We start from the raw sequence: 11,533 nt of genomic DNA, 5'->3' as shown, positions 1-11,533 counted from the left end.
AGCCAACAGCACACTGCAAGCTCAGGCCTCACCATCCAACCCAGCTCATGCAAAAAAAAAAAACCCTCATGCTCCCGGCTGTGGCCAGTGTGGCAGGGCCCCCGCAGCCCTCCAGGAACCGCTTTGGGCTGGGGGCAGACAGGGACACCTGGCCAGCATCAAGGCAGGATGCCCTGGCGCTGCATGGGACTCATCACCTCTCACCTCCTCTTTCACACTCGTCTTGGTTTCCTTCTTCAGCTTCGCTGCCTTGGCTTCCTTCTCAGTCTCCCGCACGAGCTGCTTGATGAACCCCCCAGGGATGACCGACAGGAGCAGGGGGGGTGTGGATGGGGGTGGCCCCCGGTCCTCGTCCCGTATCTGTTTGCAGGAGCAGAGGCTTGGTTACGGGGCATGGCGCAGGGACAGGAGCCCCGGCAAAGCCAGCCCCGTGGGCACATTAGTGGCATGAGCAGCAGAGCCGAGCACCAGCACCCTGCTCTGCCAGCAGGGCTGGCTGCAGCTGCAGGTATCTTGCAGATTGCTGGTGAGGCCATGGGTGACCCCTGAGCACCCGGCTGGCTCAGGGATGCTGCGATGAGAAGGAGGAGAAGCACCAAGAAAAGCCTGGCAGGGAAGCACCCAGGTTTCTCACGCTGCCAAGGGCTGGAGTCTGTGTGCGCTGCAAGCTCTGCCCAGCACCCAGTAGCTCCAGCATGGCCACGGGAGGAACCGTCCCAGCTGCAGCGAGATAAGAAGCAGCTCCTGGCATCACTGCAGCCATGTGCAGACCAGCGGGTCCCTCCATGCCAGGCCCAAAGCCAAAACCCAGCCCCACTTTTCACAGCTCCCCCAGCAAAGGGCTTTCCCAGCCGCCCCATCGTGCAGCAGCACACGCACCAAACCCTGCAGATTCCCATGAGTTTCATCCCCGCAGGGAACCGCATGCCCCAAACAGCAGCAAAATCACCCAAACCAGAACTTCCAGGCTGCAAAGGTGCTGGAGCTGGCAGGGTGGGACACAGCATGAGCAATATGTGCGGGGCGCTGAGGGGATGCTGACCCCGGAGCCATGCGGCAGGCTGGCTGCGGTGCGTCCCCCCTCCCAGTACCAAGCACCCAGGCAGCCCGAGAGCATCCAGCCCCGAAACACCGCCAGCGCCGCCCTGGACTGAGACTTTCCTTCTGCTCCCAGAGCGCGAGGCGCGAGGAGATGGCCATGCCGGCAGTGAGGTGGGACGGTGCTGTACAGAGAAGCCACAGGGCCGCACTGGGCACATGAGGTGGAGAGAGAGGAGAGAGTTATCCAGGGGCTCCTGCTGGCCCCGGGGCCGTGCCAGGGCTGCACCACCATGATCTTGCCCGGCATCGGCAGCCTGGGCATGCAGGGGACGGGTCCTTTGGCAGTGCTGGGGAGAGCACCAGCCACGAGCAGCCACCTCCAGCCCCCTGGCACAGCACAGCGGAGGGCCAGGGAGCACGGCGACGCGGTGGTACAGGGTGTCGCTGGCACCGGGGAGGTGCTGGGACCCGCTGCCCTGAGCTGGGTGGCACAGGGTGGCCGCGGGAGCCCGCTCGTGCCCCAGTTTGGGCTGACCCTGGCTTCACCTGTTGAGATCATTCATGCACTGAGCAGGTCGGGGCTCGTCTGGCCCTGCCGCTCGCGCCGGCAGCCCCATCTCCTTGTACAGTAAAGGGCAGGGGCGCCGGGAGCGGCCAGGAGCCGGCTGAGGAATGTCACTTGCCTTGTCCAGTGGCAGCCCCGGGTGCCACATGCCTTCCCTCCTGCTGCCCCCATGCTGTCCCCCCAGCCAGGGCCCTGCGGCCGTGGGGGACGAGCCAGGTCCGAGGGGCACAGCCAGAGCCCTGAGCCCAGAAGGTGCCTGCGGTGGCCAACCCATACCTGCCAGCTGGAGCTGGATCCCCAGCCCTGCTCTACATGCAGGGAAACTGAGGCACAGAGGGGGACATGCCTCGACCAAACACGTAGCATGGCACAAAAAAGGGCCGGGGACCACCATCGCCACCACTCCAGCTCACCCCACCCAGCGAGTACGATGTGGCTCCATTTGGGTCTGGGTCTGGTCCCCAGGCAGGAGCCAGCTGGGGACTCTCTCCTGCTGCCACCCAGGACCTGCTGCCACCCCAGTGGATGCCACAAGCTGAGGCCGCAGAGGGGTCCCCAGCCACCCTCTCACATGGGGCAGGGAGCACAGTCCACATTCCACAGCAGCCCTCCCGGCACAGAATGGGGGCTTGAAGCCACCCCCCAAAGCTGGGGCTGCCGCCATCGCCATCCATCCCCAACTAAAAATAGCCCTCCCTGCCAAGGGGCCCACGGCCTGACTGCCAGCACACCCAAAAAGCCCCACTGGGACCCTGACCCCAACCCCCCACCCCAGAGCCCCCCCTGGAGTGTCCATACCTGGTGGGGGCTGCGGGCCCACGCCAGCACCGGGCTCTCCGCAGCGAGCAGGGGAGCGAAGGCGGCGGGCGGGCGAGCAGCAGCAGCGGGTCAGCGTGCGCCTCCCCCTGCCACCCCCTGCCGCCGCGGCAGCTGAGGTGACACATGTCATTGCTAAAAATACCCGCGGTGGTGGCACCGGGGCCTCTGCTGGGGAGAGGCAATGGCACCGTGGGGCCCTCCTGTTCCCTGGCCTCTCTGCACTGGGTGGCACACGCGTGTGTCACGTGCCCTCCCCCGCACGTGTGTCCATGCCCTCCTCAGCGCACATGCCTGCACCCCGCAGATGCTGGAGAACTGCTGTGGGTTGAGGTGAGCCAGCTCTGGGCACTCTACCACTGCAGGAGGGGACCCCAAGGCTGTCCCCCAGGATTGCGGGTCAGAGCTCCAGCACAGGGGGTTAACCCCGGCTCCCCGCACCAGCCCCAGCCCTGAGATGGGGGGCTGAGCTGGGGAGGGACCCAAAAGCAGTGCTCAAAATAACCTCCCACTGGTGGAAAGAAACAGTCACCGAAGCAATAACGCCAACATACTCAGCAACCCCAGGCAGGGCGGGTGGGGAGGGAGGGAGGGGGGCAGCCCTGCCTGTCCCTGCCAGCCCCACCCCCCCCTGCAGAGCCCTGCTGGGCACAGAGCATGTGGGGGTGCCATGGGGCTATCACGCGGGGCAGATGGTGACCCACCAGGGACCGCCAGGACCCACGTCCCACCCACCCCAGTGCGACCACCACCAGCACCCAACACCCAGCCAGGGGTGCAGGATGCGGGATGGGACCAAAGACGCCTGCAGAGGTGCAACCCCCCCTCCGCTGCTCCACACCTCCCCAGCGAGCTCCACGGACGTGGCCAGGGCATCAGCACAGGCAGCTGGGACAGCTCTGTTAATAAGAAAGGAAACAGGATTGTTAGTCTGTAGTTGCCTGGCAGGAGCCTTAGGGCTGCCCCCAGCATCTCACCAAACCCCTTTTCCACCTGGGAACAGCGTGAGGACATGTGGTTTCAGATGATCCTTTACATGGTCCCTGTGGGAGCTTGGCTGCTGCGGCACCCCTCAGCTCTGAGTATCAGGGTCCCTCCTGCACTTTTGGAAAGCCAGTTTGTCACCTGTAACACACCTCATGGTCCCTGCTGGGGCCACTTTTTGTGCTGCTCCAGCCCACCGGGCTGCGGATCACCCCCAGGGCCCTCCCCGCCACAGCGGCCCCATCCCAGCCGCAGCCGGTGCATCCCACAGCAGCCAGACGTGGTAAAAGCACCAACACCGTGCACGCGAATGGCAGCTTCTCTGGCGGAGTGAAGGGACTTACCTCTGCGGGGGGCAGCGGGGGGCAATGGGGAGCAGGGGCGCATCCAGCACTGCCCAGTCCCGGCAGGCAGCCCGGCACAGCCTCGCCGCAGCGCAGGAAGGGATAGGCGAGACCGCAAGAACCAGGCGGCAGCACACACGCAAAGGACGGTTTTTATTGGGGTTCTTGTCATATGAGAGCAGTCGTACTGACCAACACACAGAAGCAGCTTAGCTGTGCCAAAATAATCCTTTAAAAAAATAATGGCGGGATTAACTAAGTGTGGCACATCAGTCACAAATCGCCAAGGACTGTAAACTCTGAAGATAAGTCTCTGTGAGAAATACTACCGGAACGTGCAGCAGCATACACCGGCACGGGGCACACCCTCCTCTGCACAATAAATATGAAAAGAGCCAAGTACATAAAACAAAGAATGATTCTCATAGATACAATATCTAAAGTTATTTACAGATACTGGCTTTTCTTACCATTAAATTACACATTGAAAACAGGTTCTCTTTCAATATATTTCTTTAAATCACTAGTAGCTATTCATGTGAATCTGCTCCTTAATTTTTTTTTTAAAGGACCAAATGTAGTCACTGAAACAGTGCTCATAAAAGCACCTCTCCTAGGATGCTCTCACTTTATTCTGTTTTTCAGACTTGTTTTTATTTGCCATCTCACCTGCTCTCTGATCTCTCCCTTTCCGTAAGGAAAAGATGGCTGCTACAGCCAGGGAAGCCTCTTTCCAGCCCCGCATCCCGGCAAGCCCCCAGCTCGCCTGCATCCGTCTCCTTTTCCAGCCTGGCAATACACTGAGCTACACAGACCCGGACAAACCCCGACTGTGGATGAACCACCAGCTTTCTGCATCCCTGGGCAGGTTTTCTACCAAAGCCCTGCTTGGGCACACATCAGGTTTGCGGCACCAGTCTGGGCGCTATCCCTGTCACGGTACAGCAAGGAACCACGACCTCACGGCACCACCGCGGTTTCACACCTGCCGCTGGCCTCCCTCTCCCACTCTCAATGCCACAGCTCACTCCTCAGCTGCAGGAATCAAACACGGTCAGACAGGCGTGAAGAAGGGGAAAATGGAAAACAAGGCAAGAACTAACTACTACAGGGGAAAAGCAGCCACCTCCTCCCCACTTTCGGCAGCATCTCAACAAGAAGATGCGGCTTCAGTGGCACAGCAGGCAAAAGCCAGATTTCACCCTCAAGATATCATTCGGTTAAGCCCCGATGAGCACGTACTTCAAGCTCTGCCACAGTGGAAATTAAAAGCATGTGCTTTACTACCTTGAGTGTTCCTCAGACTGCAGAGGCCGCGATTGCAACTGGAATTATTTTTAGCAACTGAGTTATCTGATGAATTTTGTGCTATTTTTGTACCTTGCTGGGGAAGGGGGTGCCTGGTTTGGTTATCTACAGATGTGCCCAGCAGCAGTTACTTGCAGCGGGGGGCTGCCTCATGAGGTTGCTTCAGCTCGGGGAGCACAGGGTCACCCTCCTGACACCCCCCTGGAGGCACAGTCCCTGCCGGGGTCCTAGGGGTCCCCGCTCCCCTGCTCAGCTGCAGCACGGGGACAAGGAGCACAGCCCTGCGCCGCGGCCGGGCATCTGTCCCAGCTGCCTGGCTCCCCAGTGCTCCGCAGCACACCTCTCCTATCTGCGCAGGCTCCAGCCTATTTTTAAGGACCAAGTAATCACCCTGAAACAGCAAAAATAATTTTCAGTAAATACATTTTTGCCATTATCGATGCCAGGCAGCACACCTCTGCTCTGTACCCGAACCAGCCCAACGTAAGCCACCGCTCCGAGCAGACCCACACCAGGACTCCTCCAGCGCTCAAACTCAGCAGCCCCTCTGGGCTCTCCCTTCCACTTGCTCATTAGCCGTGGAATTAACAAGCTTTGCAAATATCTCAGCTGATGTCTGAGCTTTTTCAAATATCAAGCTGATTCCTTGCCCCAATTTTAAGGTCATTAATTCTCGTTAACACAGCACAGAGTCATGTGAATAAAAGCTCACTCTCTGGGATGCTGAGGCATAGTGGGGAAATTTAAAGGTATCACATCCAGGGGTTTATTTGCAAGAGTTTTTCAGATGATTCAACATTCACGAGCCACTGCACTCTGGGATGGGCCCATCTGTACCCGGAAGTCACTACGCTCTAACAGAAGGGTGAGCTGGACAGGCTGATGGGAACTATTTCCACTTTATTATGAAAAACAGAATAAAGCTGACTGATCCTGCTTGAAAGGAGCTGTCATTTCTATACATATACGGAGCAGAAATTCTGTGGAATGTCAGAAGTTGGAGAAACATGTATTTAATAAATAATATAAAATGCTTTTTTGTTAAAATAGAATTCTTGGTTTTATACCTACATAGCATAGCAACCTTTACATAAACAAAATAAAGCTGAGTCTGTGATGATTAGTTTAACAAAAAATAAAAATACAATTTAACAACAGTATTAAAACAGCCAATGTTCAATCCACACAATATGTACACCATGGAATAGAAATCAACAGAAAACAAAAGTAGATTATCTTGAAATTTCTCAGACATTTGGATATACATATGTTCTCTGTATATTTTAGATATTTTCCTTTTTTTACAATATTAAAATTAATACTATGCTTTTTCAAAATACGCTTTTCAGATTTTTTTTAATTTTTAGAATTGACTCATTCCTTATATTAATCAATACAACTAGAATTATTTACTTTCTACTGTACACTTCAAAATAGTCCTTCTTCCATATATATTTAGAGTGTGAGCATTTCAGAGTTAAAGTAACTGTATCATTGCCATCTGCTGTGCGGGGAACAGTGAAACCAGTGTGCGACTGTGGACGTCTGCAGCACGTAGATATGCACATGACATTAAAAAAGAATCTAGTCCTAAAACTGATCAGCTGCCAGGAAAAGAGCAACGCACAGAGCTCCAGGTACTTCACTTTTCATGAGCTAATTTACTGTAAACCTACAAAACGTTAATGCGCAAGTCAGCACAGCCAGCAGGGGCTGGATCCTACTCGTGGTGGCAATGCTGCTGTACCAAATCCACACCTCGAGCCGTTGCGCTGGACATCAACAGCATCCCCTCATACAGGATCACAACTTCGATAAACAGGGGGGGGTTTAGCACCAAATACACCACATTTCGTATTATCTATGCACCAGACTGCAAACACCAGCATGTGTATTAAAACCAAAACCAACCCGATGATCCTATTTCCTTCTTTTTTTCCCCCCACCAGGAGAAGTGGGAGAAGAAATATTTCTGCCACATTGCTAAAGAAGAGTTGTTGAAATGAAGGAAAATCCAAACGCAACTAAGCTGAGGTATATCTGCCGGAGCTGTGTGCCGTCACCCTTGCTCACTGAGCACCATGCTGTCCCCTCCTGCCAGGGTTCCCATCCGCACAGCCAACTATTATTAGCATGCTCGCTCAGAGTCTTCGTTTTTGAAGCCTAACAGGGGGTAACATACCGGGAACGTCAATGCAAGCTGGATCAGCTCCAGCATTTACACCAGCAGAGCTTATCTCACAGCAGCGGTTTGAGAAGTAACTCATGAGACTGCAGGCGTAGACTTTGCTGGACCAGTGACAAGGCACAAAGCTCAAACACAACTAATACGAAGAAGCTTTTATACTTAGAAAACTGGATAGCCTGCACCTACGTGAAGTTTTTTTTAAAAGATGTTCCTTTAACAGTTTCATGAATTTGCAAAATAATTGCCAAATAAATTTGAATAATAAAAAGTGCCTAACTTCTACCTGCAATGACATGACATCTCGGCTGACATGGTGTCCAGGGAACACTTTACAGCATCAGCCAAGCCCAGCTCCAAACAGTTCCTCAGTCACACTTGGCTTACAGCAGGAATAACTGGCACTTTGCTTCTCCTTCACCTAAATTTCAACTTACAAAGGTCTGATTTTGGCTAGAATTTTCTGTGTCCCTATTCTTGAAGTGAGACATTAATTTACAGCAACTCCCACCTATCAAAAATGATGCCCTACCTCAGAGCAGCAGGAAAGGAAAAGCTCGCAGCACAGAGCTGCAGCTCTCCGAACAGTCACTGTGACCCCCCCAAGCACAGCTCCTGCAGAAATTACACATCTTTCTACCACCACAGCACTCGCACTTGCTTTCCAGGCCCTAGTCTTAACTGCATTTGTCAGCTCGTAAGTCAGAGACACAGAATAATCAGAAAATAATCCCTGCAGCACTGAGAAGGCATGTGGATGTGTAAGGGGAGTGTTTAATATGGCTCTATCTGGCATGTAATTCTCTGTTTTGAAATTCAGAAACAATTCCCATACACGCTTACATCTTCAGTACGTACAGCTGACTTTTTTTTAAAGGACTTTCAGATAATTTGTTTTAAAGTCTGTGTTTAATCATTCACTCAGCTCTGTTGATGCCTGAAGCTCTAATTTCTTTTATCTTTACTTCCCTGAACATGAAAAAAAAAGAACAGTCCTACAAATGTGGTCAAAATGCGTAAAAGACATTGTGCCTTATGGTTTCTGCATTCAGTAAGATTTTCTTACAGCTGAAGACCTTCATGTAAAATAACACCATCAAGAACCTTTGACCCTTCAAGAAAAAAAAAAAAAAACAACCTTCAGAGAATCTGGTACCTAAACCAGGGACGATCAGTTTGGAGCAGTATCTAGCATTTTGCTTTGAAGGGCAGAATTCCAGCTTTCCCTCCACACCAGCAGATCCAGTCCCTTCCACACAGAGCCCCGCTTGTTACTGGGATCCCAGCTTTCCCCACACGTACGCGAGTTTTTCGCTACGGTAGTCTCTCTTCCTCTCCTAACAGCGCAGTCACATGCAAGTCACAAATATAAAGCTTTTATAAATTGTTGATAGATCAGTTGAAAAAACCCAAATCTTTTACTATCCCGCTCCCATCTGACACTGGCGAGCGGTGCTGACCGACGGCACAGCTCAGCTGCCATGTACCCCGATGAGGCAATAAGGGCTATCCCAACTCTGTTACACTTCAAAATCTGTGTATTTCTGTAAGTCAATACGCAGCCTTGTTTCATATAAAATCTATGGGTTTGAGGTACAACGTCCCCACTGCAGATCTGTCCCTCCCCTCCTCGCAGACACCAGCGTCCAGAACCTACGGTGTCTGGCGCACCACACCACAAAACTCCACCAACAAGCATTCTGCATAAAAAGCAACTGTGGAAAGTAACTAAGAGAGAAGAATGGAACTGACCGTGAATGAAGAAAGTATGAACAAGTTACACAAGATCTAAGAGTGATCTTTACCACAATCTGAGGGTTTTTTCCAAATCAAGAGGAAAAATCAGAGCATCGCATGGTATTGTAGGAAAAGCTTAACAACATCTACTGCACAGCCAGTGCCAGAAAGATGAGACATCTTCCACTCCAAACATCAGTAAATACCACCACTACTCCTTACAGAGGATGCTGAGATGCTAAACACCACTCACCAGTAAGAATGGCAGAGGAGTTGGTAATCTTCATACAGAATAATTCGAAAAATAAACAGGGGAAAAAAGAAATCATTAAAAGATACCACCTGACTCACACAAGGTATTTTCCAAAATGCATTTTTCTTTTTATGCCACACCAGATAGTAAGACAGAGCTCACACAGTTGTGAAAGCACATGCTATGTAGAGTTAAGCCTTCCCACTTTGAGAAGCAAATACACCTAATTTTATCACAAGTGTGTTCAGGATAAACAAATACTTTCAAAATAGTTTTCCTATTTTTGCCAATCTGTACTTTTCTACAAGGAAACAGGTCTAGAACTCTGTGGTTATCTGTCAGCAACACACGCCAGACAAACCGTGCATGCCAGGTGGGCAGAGCAAGCTGTCAGCACAAATTCTATTCCCGTTTATGCAGATGCAATTCCCATCGTCTTTAGGGACTATGAGAGTCATACCACCGCAGCTGGGCAGAAAACACTCTCTAAGGTGTTTACCAAATCAGGTAAAAAAGCTTAAATTCAGCCCTGACTTATCTCTTACAAAACATCACAATAACCAGGGAAAGGCTGACTTCACGTGCTTAAAGTTGTCTAACAGTTAAGAGATTGTATCTTTACTTTAGCAAGGGCTTCCACATGATGTGACTGCTGTCTCAAGTAGAACTAATACAAATCTGGCATCTGAACAGCTCATTTCGTCAGTTCCATCCTCAGTATTTTTGGATGGTTTTCAGTGTGGACAGTTTGAACTCTCTAGAAAAGAAAATTAAAAACCGTTTTGCAAGCCGAGCCACGTGGTGTGTGTGCATGAAACTCCTGAGCTGAGCTACAATGAAAGTCTGGGCTATCTATGCTATGAGAACACACCTGCTTAATGGTTTTATGTACAGCAGAGAAGGATCCACAAGTCCCGTAACTGAAGAGTGATCCAGAATACGTACCAAGGTACCCAGACATTTTAACCCAGTACATGCACTAGAATGCATTGGATTTGAATAATTTCTTTTTAATTTTTAAAAAGTGCTGTTGACCTGAAATGGAAAAGTACTGTCTTTATGTTCACTGTAAACTTTTCAAAAGGAATCTGCTCTTTAAAAACTGTGCTAAAATAGTCAATTTATACAACAGAGCACTAGATGAAGCTACCATAAATTCCTCTTCACCAATTATTACTCTACTGTGTCAGTTATAGTACTGCATATACGTAGAAGAAGCAAAACGGTGGTAGCTACTATTAGTGAGTACAACAAACCAAGTGAATAATTTGAGTTCAATGTTTCCATGAAGTAGCAGTAACATTTAAACCACAGGACAGTTAGAATTCAGTACTTTGAAGTGCATAAGAGTCACACTGTTGACCATCAGCAGTACGGAGAAAGGTTATTATCAAGTCAGCAGTAATGGTTGGAAAGAACATGGCAACACGACAGATTAAAGGTTATCCAACATGGCAAGTCTGCAGCTCCTTCCAAGTTGAGGGGTTTCTCGGTATCGCACACAGAAGTGTCATCCTAGCCAGCAGTAACCATTTCAGTCTCCAGGCTTGGCACACACCAAACAAGGGTATTGCAGAGAAAGCAGGACCTTCCTTCCATCAGTAGTTCTAGAGTAACGGACCACATTTTAGACACCTCCGGGGTGTGGGAATGCATGGGAGCAATATGCAGCCTCTGCGCTTGGTAATTTCCACCACTGCTAGGAGCATGAATTCACTTGCCACTGTTCCAGTCTTTGCAACCTCCAGAGACAGAGTTCTGACATTATCCCACGCTGTAAACATCTGTTCTTCCTCTTCTAAGCACATCCCACGTCCAGGATTGCACAAAGTAATTCGTAAGGATTCTGTGAAACTCAGCATGTTCACCAAGTAGCTTTCCCCAAGTGAACTCCATTCTCTGTGTCTCCTACAGACCATTGCTATTCCTGTGGCTGAGTGGTGGTTTTGAAAGCTCTACAACTGTTGAGCGAGATTTATTGAGAAACTTTGGAGCTCGACGCAGCAACCTCTGTGCCTCAGTAAAAGCTTCTGTCAGCTCTTTTTTCCACTGAACAAATTCTGGGTCACTCTGAAAGAGATACAGAAGTAGTTTGGCACTTCATAGTAAACTGCCAATACCCTCTTCTCTCTTAGATAGCGCTTTAAGCAACTTATTTTAACTTTCCGAAGCAATGAGTAACTTTGGATACTGAAAATGTACGACCCTCTGCTTCTCCATCACCCTGCTGAAGCCAGGCAAGGCAGCAGCAACTACAGCCGGTCAAAATATTCTGAGGGCTTGTGCGCTTCCTCCCTTGC

The 11,533-nt window shown here is 50.9% G+C and overlaps 2 protein-coding genes across 3 annotated transcripts in view; both read right to left on the bottom strand.

Annotated features, from left to right (window-relative positions):
* MYO18B (myosin XVIIIB) overlaps positions 1 to 356 on the bottom strand; it is a 74,255-nt gene extending 73,899 nt beyond the window's left edge. Inside the window, exon 1 of the mRNA XM_056323604.1 lies at positions 205 to 356. The gene's annotated coding sequence lies outside the window, so the exon portion shown is untranslated. The remainder of the gene's footprint in view (positions 1 to 204) is intronic.
* Positions 357 to 3,884: 3,528 nt separating this feature from the next.
* GRK3 (G protein-coupled receptor kinase 3) overlaps positions 3,885 to 11,533 on the bottom strand; it is a 76,409-nt gene continuing 68,760 nt past the window's right edge. For both annotated transcript variants that reach the window (XM_056326694.1, XM_056326695.1), the window contains one exon: positions 3,885 to 11,303. In XM_056326694.1, the coding sequence (XP_056182669.1) occupies positions 11,142 to 11,303 (162 nt within the window). In that variant the 3' untranslated portion in view covers positions 3,885 to 11,141. The remainder of the gene's footprint in view (positions 11,304 to 11,533) is intronic.

Source organism: Falco biarmicus, chromosome 1 (genome assembly GCF_023638135.1).
Source record: "Falco biarmicus isolate bFalBia1 chromosome 1, bFalBia1.pri, whole genome shotgun sequence".
NCBI classification, from domain to species: domain Eukaryota; kingdom Metazoa; phylum Chordata; class Aves; order Falconiformes; family Falconidae; genus Falco; species Falco biarmicus.
The sequence above is the reverse complement of the archived record's forward strand: the minus strand, read 5'-3'. Positions and strand labels throughout refer to the sequence as shown.